This window comes from Vulpes lagopus, chromosome 6 (genome assembly GCF_018345385.1).
Source record: "Vulpes lagopus strain Blue_001 chromosome 6, ASM1834538v1, whole genome shotgun sequence".
Lineage (NCBI taxonomy): Eukaryota > Metazoa > Chordata > Mammalia > Carnivora > Canidae > Vulpes > Vulpes lagopus.
The window spans coordinates 8,168,136-8,181,893 of record NC_054829.1 but is presented as its reverse complement, the minus strand read 5'-3'; the positions used below and the strand labels follow the sequence as shown (position 1 = coordinate 8,181,893).

Genomic DNA, 13,758 nt, shown 5'->3' with positions numbered 1-13,758 from the left:
CTAGTTGAACCTTTGCATGGTCCTGCCAGGCCGGAGTTACTCCCATGGTTACCTGATCCAGAAGCCAAAGCCCAGAGACTTACCCAACGCCACTGCCCTGGTAAATGGATGGCTTAAATTCAAACTCGGTTTTCTCTTTGCACTGCCTCCAAAACACAGAATTAACGAAACCCCTCCAGGAAATGGAATCACAAGTGTGAAACGGTAAGATTCTTAACCTTGATCCACTGGGCTGCCCTCTCTCTGTTGGATGTGGTCCAAACGTGTTGAACGTGTCATCTGTTTGGAATGTTTAGTTTGTTCCTTTTAAATTATCCTCTTTCTGGAAATTGTCATTATTTTCTGTCTTCCTGGAAGAAATTAGAGGATTGCCTCATTTATAACTGTGGGATTTTAATATAGGGATGTGGCTAAGTGAGGACACAAGAGGTTAATGCCACTGAAAGGAGGGTTCCCAGAGCAGGGGGTGTCCACACCATGCTGTCGCGTGCGGGAAGTGCCAGGCTTGCTCAGGAGGCAGGAAGAAGCAGGAGGGAAGTCTAGGCCATTGCCTTAATTGGAGTTTCTGTGGGAAAGGCAAGGTGGGGGCCAAGTAAACACTGTTTTTTAGAGGATTGGCTAGTTTGGCCAAAAGCCAATTAGCTTTTGCTCTCTAGTTGTCTGGTACCTGGCTCTGGGATGATTTGAGGCAGGGTAAATATTGGCTTGGTATGTGCAAGTTATAAATATGGAGTGAAATCTTTAAAAAAAAAAAAAAAGAAAAAAGAAAGAAATATGGGGTAGTCGTCCTGTATATGAGGGGCATGATCCTGAGTAAGTAGTGGAGTATCTTTCGGAATTAGCCAGTCCTGAAAAGGGCAGTCTCCCTCCAGGTCTGTAAGGCTCCTCTGAAATCAGAACATCATTAGATATAGAAAATAACATAATTAATACAAGTCTCCATGCTTGACTTGAGTGACAAAACATTTGAATCTATGGTGATCCAGTTATAGGTGGTATTATCTCTCCTTGATAAACCATTGCATTTTACAACTGCTGCTAGCCTGCATCCAGCTCAGTTATTTTCAAATCTCCTCATTGAAGTAGACAAGATTAAAGTTATACCTGCTTGGGGTGCCTGGGTTGGGAGAGCACGCCACTCTTGATCTCAGGGTCATGAGTTGGATTTCCACATTGGAGATGGAGCCTACTTTAAGTAGAAATAAATAAATACATTTGTGCCTGCTTGATGAATATGGAAAAAATGTTTTAAAACACAGATTTTTGGGGCACCTGGGTTGCTCAGTTGCTGAGCATCCGCCTTCAACTCAGGTCGTGATCCCAGGGTCCTGGGATCGAGTTCCACATCAGGCTCCCTACAGGGAGCCTGCTTCTCCTTCTGCCTGTAACTCTGCCTCTCTCTGTATGTCTCTCATGAATAAATAAATAAAATATTTAAAAAACAAAAACAAAACCCCACCAATTTTCAGGGGCACCTGGGTGGCTCAGTTGGTTAAGTGTCCAAATCATAATTTTGGCTCAGGTCATTGATCTCATGGGTCATTAAGTCAAGCCCTGTGTCAAGCTCAGTGGGGAGTTTGCTTGAGATGCTTTCTCTTCCTTTCAAGTAAATAAATAAATCTTAAAAAAAAAAGTACAGATTTTCATATCACTCTAGATAGTCAAACACAGTGACCTCCTTGTTAAGTACAATCTTACCAAGCAAAAATCTGTTACTTGCTATTTGTAGTTAGCCAGTACAAAGACAATAGATGTTCCTATATTTTAAAGACTTATTTATTTATTTGTTTGAGAGAGAGAGCACATGAGCAGGGGGAGGGGCAGAGAGAAAAAGAGAATCCCAAGCACACTCTGAGCTAAGTGGGAAGTCTGACATGCGGTTCAGTCTCACAATCCTGAGATCATGACCTGAGTCAAAATCAAGAATTGGATGCTCAACTGACTGAGCCAGCCAGTCTCACCAGGATCGTAGATGTTCTGAATAATTATCTTGAGATACTGCAAAATCCTGAAGTTCTGTCTGAATCATAAGAGACAAAGGACTTGGGGATCCCTGGGTGGCGCAGCGGTTTGGCGCCTGCCTTTGGCCCAGGGCACGATCCTGGAGACCCGGGATCGAATCCCACATTGGGATCCCGGTGCATGGAGTCTGCTTCTCCCTCTGCCCGCGTCTCTGCCTCTCTCTCTCTCTCTCTGTGACTATCAAAAGTAAATAAAAATTAAAAAAAAAAAAGAGACAAAGGACTTTTAATATCATCTGGGGGCACCTGGCTGGCTCAGTCAGTACAGCACACAACTCTTGATCTTGGGGTCATGAGGTCAAGCCCCACCTTGGGTGTAGAGCTTATCAATCAATCAATCAATCATCCATTGGGAAATATATTTCATCAAGCTAAAATTCTCTGAAAGTTGGAAGCAAAGTACATCACTCAGTGTTCATAGTTATTTGATTATTTGGAATCTTCCAATCACTGGGGAAAAGAAATACAGCATTGTATTTTTTTTTTTTTTAAGATTTATTTGAGAGAGGACACAAGCACACAGAGGCAGAGGGAGAAGGAGAAGCAGACTCCCCACTGAGCAGGGAGGCCGACAAGGGGCTCAATTCCAGGACCCCAAGATCATGACCCAAACCGAAGGCAGATGCTTACCCTACTGAGCCACCCAGGGACCCCCAGCATCATATTTTAAAATTCTTAGATTACAAACAGAATTATTAATTTTTCTTTGTTAAAAAAAGATTTATTTATTTATTTATTTATTTATTCATGATAGAGAGAGAGAGAGAGGCAGAGACACAGGCAGAGGGAGAAGCAGGCTCCATGCCAGGAGCCCGATGTGGGACTCGATCCTGGGACTCCAGGATCGCGCCCCGGGCCGAAGGCAGGCGCTAAACCGCTGAGCCACCCAGGGATCCCCCAGAGTTATTAATTTTTCATCTAAATGCCTGGCATCAGGGAGCTTAACTACATTCAAATTCCAGTAATTTTATGAACATAATTTCTTCTTAAATATTTTTTTAGGGATCCCTGGGTGGCGCAGCGGTTTGGCGCCTGCCTTTGGCCCAGGGCGCGATCCTGGAGACCCGGGATCGAATCCCACGTCGGGCTCCCGGTGCATGGAGCCTGCTTCTTCCTCTGCCTGTGTCTCTGCCTCTCTCTCTCTCTCTGTGACTATCATAAATAAAAAAATAATAATAATAATAAAAAATAAAAAAAATATTTATTTATTTGAGAGAGAGAGACAGAGATCACGACAGAGATAGTGAGAGAAAGATTGAGTGGGGAGGAGCGGGAGAAGCAGGCTCACCGCTGAGCAGGGAGCAGGACTCTGGGTTCGATCCCAGGACCCTGGGATCATGGCCTGAGCCAAAGGCAGACGCTTAACCGACTGAGCCACCCTGGCATCCCCATTGACATAATTTCAATCTAAATACTATACCAGCATTTTGGAGGTCCAGCTATCTCCTCTCCTTTTAAAAATATAGCCATTCATGAAAATCAAATGATCAAAGACGAGCATCTAAACTAAATGAAAATAGGTCAGAATAGTGGCAGGATCAGACTACAATTATGAATTTATTGGATCTGTTTCCACCAGTTCTGTCCTCAACCTTTATTTTCATTGTTCACATGAAGCAGATGGTACCAAGGGGTGTCCACTTGCCCCACGGGCACATTCTACTCTGGGATCTGCTCAGTAATACACTTCTTTTCTCACTCAAAAAATCTTGTTAGAATGCATTTGAGTGAAAGTGGCATTTATTAGGTGGCAAACTAATACAATTTAATTTATTAACTTATTTATCTTTAAATGTTCCAATAAAACTTGATTAACAAAATCAGATGATGGGCCAGATTTGGCCCACGGGGAACCAATACAATTCTAGGATAAAAATGAAAACAGTCCCATGCTTTGCGACTCTTACAGGTAGCAAGTTATTTGGGATACACGTGGTCAATGATCGGGGCACCCACGTACTCTGACCATGTTGAGAACACCTGAGAATAGGAACTCACCTGGAAAGTCTTTCACTGATGTGCACTTTAATCATTCGTTCACTCAACAAATGTTCACTGAACTTATACTAGAAGCTGGAGGAACAGCTGCTTTCATAATTTATTTTTTTAATATTTTATTTATTTGTTCATGAGAGACATAGAGAGAGAGGCAGAGACACAGGCAGAGGGGGAGCAGGCTCCATGCAGGGAGCCCAACATGGGACTCGATCCCGGGTCTCCAGGATCATGCCCTGGGCTGAAGGCTGCGCTAAACCACTGAGCCACCGGGGCTCCCCTTTCGTAGTTTAAAAGAAAATCATAGGTGGGTGAAATGATCCCCATCATTAACCTGAGTCCCGCGTCAAACATCAGATAAGCGCTGTGTTAAATGGAAGGCAGGTGCTTCCTAGCCAATTGCAGAAAGTGAGAAGAGAGCTGGATCCTTGGGGGATTAAATTCCCAAGGGGAGTCCTTGTTTTTATGAATTTGCCAAATCGGCCATCAGTTCACCCAGCTGCTGGTCTCTGGGAGCCTCTGGTGCTGTGCTGGCAAAGAGGTGGGGTGGGTGTTGACGAGGAGGTGGTTGATGTCACAGGGTTATCAGAGATGCACTAATTCTGATTTCTGCTGCTTTTAGTTACTGGATTTGTTTGTATTCAATGATTAGATTTGCTACTAATTGTCATTAGATATTTGCTATTTCTAGTTTCTGCTGCTTTTGTTAAAAGGAGGGAAGGAAGGAAAGATAGAGGAAGGAAGAAAGGCGGGGAATAGAAAAATAACAGATCTCATAAAATACTATGGCCAATGGTTGGGCCTCATAGGGGATGGTGTCTGGAAATGTCAGTGATTTTTATCTATTTATCCTCCATGAAAGGCAGCAAGAAGGCCAATTTGTCATGAGGTCCAGGCTGGTTACCAGACATTTCGGGTACGCACTGGCCCAGCCATGAGCACCTGCTAGTCAGCCCCTTCATCTGTGGGTTAACTCAGGAGCCTCTCTCCCTTAGAGTTCGTTTGTGCGCTGGACGCCTCGGATGAGTTCCTGAAGGAGCGGGTGATGAACCTTCCCGAAAGCATCGTGGCGGGGACCCACTACAGCCAGGACCGCTTCCTCCGGGCTCTGAGCAACTATCGGGATCTCAATACTGAAGATGAGACGGTCTTGAACTATTTCGATGAAATTGAAATCCACCCGATACATATTGGTATGAAATGAACCCAAGACTAAGGTGAATGTGAAGAACCACTGCCGAGTGTCAGGACCCCCAGGCACCCCCTGGTGCATGCCTATCATAGGGCTGACAGGGTTGGGGGGTGATGGGGAAGCATAACTATGTCCCCAGGGCCAGGAGGTCACAGGATCAGCAGGGCATTCCTCCTGGAGAATCCTTCTCCTTGGGTGTGTGTGGAGGGGAGCAGGTATTGTTATATGAAAATGTATTGGATATGTTATGAAACCAAATGCCAAATTGGCATTTTTTTAAAAGGACACTTCAGAGATACGTGTATTTGCTGTTGACTGCTTTGGGGCAGCATTTTGTCCCCATAGCACTGTAGGGCACTGGTGTTCATCACAGAGTGCCTCCTGGCCTTTACACTGGCCATCTGATCCCCACAGCTACTCTGAACACAAATTGTTTTTCAGGGCATTCCTCTTTGTTTCCAGTAGACACTTAACTCAGATCTTAGCACCCAGCAGGCACTCAGTAAATAGGAGGACATGTCATCGACCTCATGGTGGTCATCATTGTTCCTAGCTCCAAATCTCAGCTGTCATAGGTGTTTCTATCCCCTTGGCTTGGTGAACCACTGAACTTCCTTTCTGGTTTCCTGGATCTTGACATTTCTTCCTCCCCTGGGTTTGGTAGGAAACCCCTAGCCTGGTGGAAGCCTAGTGGCCAGACTGATTCCTTGGGGCTCTCAGGGTCTCTCTTTACCCTCAAGAGCCAGATGGGACGGCATTTTGACCCTAGAGTACTGGGAGGTGTAAAGCCAAGGAGACAGGAGAGCTGATTTCAGATCTGGTTCTGCTTCAGTGTTCTTATCTGTGGAACAGGGAAATAATCCCTGGCCTGTAGAGTTGTTACAAATGTCGAGCTCAGAGATAGGAATTGTCTGGCACACCGGAAAATTCAACAATTCAAATTCACTGGTAACTAACTTTGTTATTTACTACCAACACTAAGGCATAAAATAATGTGCTATTTAAAAAAATATTTATTTATTCATGAGAGACACAGAAAGAGAGGCAGAGACACAGGCAGAGGGAGAAGCAGGCTCCCCACAAGGAACCCGATGTGGGACTCAATCCTGGGAATCCAGGATCAGGCCCTGAGCCAAAGGCAGATGCTCAACTGCTGAGCCACCCAGGCATCCCAAAATAATGTGCTATTAAGCAATGAAAAGATAACACAATTTATAAATCTGCTTCACACCTGTGGAAGTGAGTGGGTTTTGTCCTCATCTGGATGTGTCTGTGCACATTGGACATGTGTTTTATTTTTATTTTTTTAAGATTTTATTTATTTGAGATACAGTGAGCGAGAGAGAGCATGAGAGGAGGTGGTGGTGGGAGCAACGGAGAGGGAGAAGCAGGCTCCTCGCTGAGCAGGGAGCCTGATGGGCTCGATTCCAGGACCCCGAGTTGAAGGTGGATGCTTCAACCACTGAGGTGCCCCTGGACACACATTTTACACATAAAACCTTAGGATTTGAATCTACCAGTATGGAAAGTAGCTCACCTTGTTTGCTTAGAGAACTGGGAGAGAATGGTGAGCAAATTTTACAAAAACAGTGATTGCCATCTTTTCAGTAAAGCTCAAAAAGTTATTTACGGAGAATCAAGAGACTCCACCCACCCACCTCCCCACCCCCGCCCCCGGGAGAAATGTTGAGAAAGAACTGATGGGGAGGAATGGATGAGTGGTCATTATATTCCTGTCTCATTCTGTGCCTGTCACATTTGGCCTCGTCTCCACCCTGACACTCAGGAGAGGACATAAAAGGGGAGGGAGAAATGGATCTTAGGGATGGATGTGGGGGAAGGTGTCAAGGTCAGGAATGCAGACAAGCCTCAGAAGGATCAGGAACGGGGCTGGCATCTGCATTCTCCCTCTGCACCTCTGGACTCCTCTTCTCCCTTGGGAGTCTCTTTCCCTGCTCTTTGGACCAGCAACTACACTCACCCATGTAGTGGACGGGGGCCACCCCACAACCCAAGGGTTTCCACATCACCCTAGGAGCCAAGCCTAAAGCTTCCAGACTTTCTGCCCTAATAACACATCCCTAGAAGGACAAATCCGAGATCGTGGTTTGAGCAGATTCCCACCCCCAACCAGGGTCAGGGCAGAGGAAGTACTGGTTTGGGCAGCACTATTCTCCAAAAGTGAGCCTCTTCAAAAGTGTTTGAGAGCAATTTCAAGGACATCAAGTTGTATTACTCTGTTAGAGAAATCGGGAGAAACACACTTAAATGTCATAGTGCAGGAGACAGGTGTAATATGAGTTTTATTTTGTTTGCTTTTGGTGGCTTGCTTCCTCAAGCAACCACCTGATACACTGGCTCAGTTCTTCACCTCTTCCCCCACAGAAGCTTGAGGTGCCTCTAGTCTGGGTCAAGGTCCTACTGTAGGAACATAGGAAGGGGGCATGGCAGTAGGTGTGCCTGGGGGCAGGATGACAAGAAGGTCCTTTCCTGTAGGAAGGTCTGAGGTGCTGAAAACCAAAATCTTCCACCGCAAAACCTTCTTTGCAGGCACCTTCCAAGCAAACCCAAGAGGGTGATGTAGGATTTCCTGTACCTACTTGGTGGAGAAACTCATTGTTTACCAACAACTGCTTTCTTTTTCTTTTTTTTTTTTTGGTCTTGATATTGACATTACTCAGACATTCTGGAATTTGGACTTTTGCCTATTCAAGTAGGCTAACTGAAATGGCTTGTTTTTCTTATGAATTAAAAATGTGTCCCAGAATCATTGATTCTTAGAAACAAAAGAAACATGGGGGAAAGCCTGCTTGGCTTCCAGCAAGTACAGGACTTCCTCCTGTGGAAACCCCCACAGAAGCATCCCAATCTGTTTGGATGCTTCCAGGGATGGAGAAGTTTGTTTGTTTTGAGGAGGTCCATTCCCTCCCTGATCCCCATTCAAAATCAACACTGTCACAGCTCAGAGACTGAGCCTCAGCCTTCCCCCACCCCATGACTCCCAGACACAGGGCTGATATTCACCAGTAAGATAAGAAATTCTGAATTGTGCTGGCCACTGGGACAAGAAAGCCCAATGTGGTAATTTCCATAACTTACCATGGGATGTTTATATTAACAAAGAATTTTCCCGAATGTGGTCTCAGAGGATGTTGCAGAATCTAAGTATGTGGTGACCTCCTTCCTCTCTCCTGGTCTTTGAAGATGTAGGAAAACTTGAAGACTCTCAGAACAGACTTGCCATCAAACAGCTCATCAAAGAGATTGGGGAGCCTCGAAATTATGGTTTAACAGATGAAGAAAAGGCAGAAGAGGAGCGGAGGGCTGCTGAGGAACGGCTGGCCAGGGAGATGATGGAGGAAGCAGAGCGTGAGCACAAGGAAGCCATGGAAATGGCCGAGAAGATGGCTCGCTGGGAGGAGTGGGTGAGTGAGCGTGTGCGGGGGTCTGGGGTGGGGGCGCCCAGCCACTTAGGCCAGCTGCACTTGCCATCCTGCTCGTAGTGAAAGATCATGGAAATACCCCAACACATTTTGGTTTATTTTTGGTTTTGGTTTGTTTTGTGATATGACCATTTCCTAAAAGATGCCCATGGTCTTTTGCTTGGTGTGAGTGATCACAGTAATAGTAACTAGCCATCGCCGGGAATATTGATTTCCCAGATCCTAGTAAATGGGTCACATTGTGCTTCATGCCCACCTCAGGATTACATCTGATTTTCCTCCATTGACTCATCTCACCTGGGTGGTCAGCCTCATTGACCCTCTCGATTCACCCAATCACTGAGTCTTATCTATTCTGCTTCCAAAAATTGCACTCGGATCCACCCACAGCTCCTCACTTCTGATCAGGGGCAGGGGTTCTCACCAGAATTACGGTGCCTACTCATTGGTCTTCCCACGGCGCCACTCGTGCTCCTGTCCCTCCCCAGCCTGTTCCCAGCAGTCCTTCTAACATACAGATCCACGCGGGCCATGCCCTGTTGAAAACACTTTATAGGCTTCCATCACCGTGAAACCAAAGTCCAAACTCATCATCACGGCTCTCAAGGTTCTTGGTGACCTGGCTGCTTCTAACGTTTCACAATGCGTTTGAACAATACACCATCTGCCTAACTTGCTTACTTGCTTTAAGTCTTTGGTACAGTCACCTTTCCAATGAAGCCTTTCCTGGACACCATATTTAAGATTTCAACCCCTGCCACTCCCCACAGTACGTTATACTTCCTTTTATACTCTGCAGTTTCCCTCTTAGCACGTATTCTAAAGGACTAAATATTTTATATATTTATCTTGTCGTCTTTTCTCTGCACAGAATTTAAATTACATGAGGACAAGGACTTTTGTCTATGTTGTTCGTGGCTGTATTTCCAATGCCAAGGACGGTACCTGGCACATAAACAGACACTCAACAAATATTTGTGGAAGGAAGGGGAGATGAAGGAAAGATGTCCTTATGCACACATCTTGGGGTGCCTTGTTATCTCCTTAGCATGGATTCCTAAATTTTGTTAGATCAGACTATACATGGCTTAATTTTTGATACCTATTTCAAAAGTCCCTTCCAGCAAGGGTAAAGCAGTTCACACCTTGTCTACCAGTGGCTCTCTCTACTCCTCCTCCAACCCTGCTTGGTCAGTTGTGCTCATGAATATCAACCTGATAAAGAAAACCCCATCCCACTGCTTTAATGTTCATCTCTCTGGTCAGGACGTTCAACTCTTCCTATGTTAGTTGGCATTTATACTTCCTCTGTTGCAAGTTTTCTCTGCTCACTTTGGGCTGGGTCTCCTTTCCTTAGTATTTGGCAAGAACAGCTTCTGATCAGGCAAAGTAATAGAAACAGGAATGGCCTAGGGAGATAACAGTTTCCCAAGCTGTGCTGCTTGGACTCCAAGTCCCACTCCTCCTCCTTGTCAGTTATTCTCTCTCAGTTTTGCCATTTGTAAAATGAAGCTGATAGCACCTGCCTCATACAGCAACAGGGGTGGTGAGTCAGTCTGTGCAGAAGTATGTGATCAATGCCTGGCAAATTGTGTGTATCTCGTAATAGCCTCGCTTCTTATAATATGTTGCAAAGAGTGTTTCTCGGCTCACCACTTATCTTTTGACAGCATTTATGGTGTCTCTTCTGGACATAAAGAAGTTTTATGTTTGTATGTAGTCAAATCCATCAATCTTTCTCCCATGTTGATTTCTGGATTTGCTGTCTTTGTATGTAGTCAAATCTATCAATCTTTCTCCCATGTTGATTTCTGGGTTTGCTGTCTTGCTGGAAGACTCTTTCTGAACAAATAATATTGGTTAGGACTCTTTATCTTGCAAGTGACAGAAAGGCAAGCTCAAAATGGCATAGAAATAAAGAAAACTTACGGATTTACATTGAAGTCCAGTGGGTAGGGCTGGCTTCAGGCAAGGCTTGATATAGTGGCTCAAATGTCACCAAGACCTGGGGTCCCTGTCTCTGCTCTGCCCTCCACGTTGGCATCATCCTTAGGTTCCACCTGATGTGCTTATCCTTTACTAACATCCACAGTTGGGAGGCAGGCTGGACTGTTGGGCTTAAGTCCCACCTAAACCACCAGACTAAAAAGGGAGACTGCTCCAAGGAAACCTGGAATTACTATTTCCAAGAGAGAAGGGACCATATGCTGAGCAAGGAATAACATATCCACCAGAAAAATACCTTCTTAACTTTTTATTAGCACTTCTGTGATTCTTTCCTTCCTTCCCATCTTCTCACTCTTTCTTCATCTGGGCAGCTAGAAATTATCTTGATTTAAGAAATGAGTTAGGGATCCAGTTTATTATTTTCCAGATTACTGAGTTGTTTTTTTTAACACCATTTACATCTTTTCTCCACTGTTTGAAATGCCATCTTTACCATAATGTGAACACACACATCGATATCTGGTTCTAATGCACTGTGGGATGAATCAGGTGAAAGTGTTCTCCCCTTTCTATCTGTTTACCCTAACCCCTAAATGTTCTGTTTGTAGAATAAGCGGCTAGAGGAAGTAAAAAGAGAAGAAAGAGAATTACTAGAGGTCCAGTCTATTCCCCTGAGAAACTATTTGATGACCCACGTTATGCCAACACTGATGCAGGGTTTGAACGAGTGTTGTAAGGTCAGACCGGATGATCCTGTTGATTTTCTGGTAAGAGATAATTTTTTTTTTATCTTTATTTATGATAGGCACACAGTGAGAGAGAGAGGCAGAGACACAGGCAGAGGGAGAAGCAGGCTCCATGCACCGGGAGCCCGACATGGGATTCGATCCCGGGTCTCCAGGATCGCGCCCTGGGCCAAAGGCAGGCGCCAAACCGCTGTGCCACCCAGGGATCCCAAGAGATAATTTTTAAAAAAATATCAATTTGAAGGGCACCTGGGTGGCTCAGTGGTTGAATGTCTGCCTTCGTCTCAGGGTGTGACACCAGGCTCCCGGGATCGAGTCCTACATCGGCTCCTTGCAGGGAGCCTGCTTCTCCCTCAGCTTGTGTCTCTGCCTCTCTCATGAATAAGTAAATAAAATCTTAAAAAAGAAAAATCAATTTGAAACGATGCCTGAATCTAAACAAAAAGCTAGTTGAGAGAGAGAAAATGTGTGTCTGGTTATTTGGGAAATAGCCTCTAAAACCTTTACAGTCTATAGTAAAATTTTATTACTCATTTAAAAGTAAAAATTTATGTACTTTTGTTTTTAAATTGTAAACATTGGTAGTAGTGTTTTCTAAATTGATTGGTCTTTTTTTCTTTCTTTCGATTATAGGCAGAGTATCTCTTCAAGAACAATCCTGAAATGCAGTGAAACTTTAAAGATCGTGTGTGATATACCTTTACAGAGTTAAAGATGAGATTAACACCGTAATTTGAAATTTTGCTTGAAAAAAAATGTTTTTCCAGTTTTTGGAAAATTCTTTGTTTTCCCCACAAGCAAATGCTTTATTATTAATTTTGCAAATATTTTATTAAGTAGAATCATTATAAAAAGCTGTATGGCAACAAGTGACTTTGTTACAGAACTTTATTTGAAAAGTAAATTGATAAAAGTATGCATAGCTCATGGGACAAATACTGATTTAATATTCTTAGTCAAAGTGTTCTATACACTTGGATTTACAGTAATTTATAGCATGAAGAAAGTCAGACTATATATTATTTGAACACATAGGCTAATGACTTTACACAATTTGCGATGGCTCCAATGCCAACGGGGTCAGGAAGAAATGAAAATGGTTTATGCTTTGTTGACTCACACTTAATCAAATGTCATTTGTTTCTGCTAGGTTAATTTTTGAGTTCAGAGTCAGTATCAAAACAATGACTCAGAGAGAGAATTGTAAACCTCTTGGTAGAAGAGTTCCAATAACAGAATGAGTCCTAATATTTGTGATAATTAAAAGTTGCTGAATATTTTCAATAAACTACAATACAGGCATAAGCCATTAATCCCTATGGTCTTTTTCAGCTTGAAAAAATCCCATAATTTCCAGAATTACACTGAATGAGAAATATATTAAAATATATTTCATCTCTTTAAATAATGTCATCTGAATATAACAGAACTTTTTTTTTATTATGGTAATATATATATAACATAAAACTTACCTTGGTGACCATTTTAAAAGTGTATAAATCAGTGGTGCAAATACATTCGCTGTTTGTTCCATGAAAGGGGGTTTATGCAAAATGACCTCTGAAGGCTGAGAAAGCAGGAAGACCGAAGAAAAAGGCTGACAAGTCCAGCTTAACAAGTAATGGTTTATTAAGAAGACTTACAGACAGAAGTGTATCCCAGGGTTGCCCCAAGACCAGTAGATCTCCCAAACCCCACCTCCCTTAAGACCTGCTTTTACTAGTCGTAGGGGCCGGGAGTCCACCCAGTGGAAGAATGGTTAAGAATAAGTGTGTGCTGGGACGCCCAGGTGGCTCAGTCAGTTGAGCATCTAACTCTTGATTTCAGCTCAGGTCATCACCTCAGGGTTGTGAGATAGAGCTCTGCACTGGGCGTGGAGCCTGCTTGAGATTCTCTCTCCCTCTCTCTCTCTGCCCCCTTCTCCCTTAAAACAACAACAACAAAAAGAATAGGTGTGTGTCATAGTCCTATTTCTAGGACAGATCACTTAAAGGCCTGGTTAAACAAAAGGAAAGAATGTGTGTGTGTGTGTGTGGGGGGCTGTGCTCAAGAAAGCTTAGGTCACACAGCTGCATCAATGGCACATTCACCCAAGATGGCACTAGTCTGCTTCACACAGTCTTGGACACTCATCATCACTACCTAGTTTTAGAACCTTTCCATCACCCAAACGGAAATCCTTACCCTGTACTATGCCTTCAACACAGATCCTGGCAACCACTAATCTGCTTCCAGTCTCTATGGGTTGGTTTGTTCTGGATATTTATATAAATAGAATCACAATACATGGCCTTTTGTGTCTCCTTTCACTGGCATATTTTCAAGGCTCATGCCATAGCATGTATCAGGGCTTCATTCCTTTGTGTGGCTGAATAATATTCTACTGTACAGATGTACCACATGCTGTTTAACCA

At 43.8% G+C, this 13,758-nt stretch overlaps 1 protein-coding gene across 1 annotated transcript in view; it reads left to right on the top strand.

The window, feature by feature from the left end:
• The window catches only part of AK7 (adenylate kinase 7), a 76,450-nt gene extending 63,801 nt beyond the window's left edge, over positions 1 to 12,649 (top strand). The window contains 4 exon segments of the mRNA XM_041759204.1: positions 5,012 to 5,209; positions 8,413 to 8,633; positions 11,207 to 11,365; positions 11,978 to 12,649. Coding sequence (XP_041615138.1) covers positions 5,012 to 5,209; positions 8,413 to 8,633; positions 11,207 to 11,365; positions 11,978 to 12,016 — 617 coding nt within the window. The 3' untranslated portion in view covers positions 12,017 to 12,649.
• The last annotated feature ends 1,109 nt before the right edge of the window (positions 12,650 to 13,758 follow it).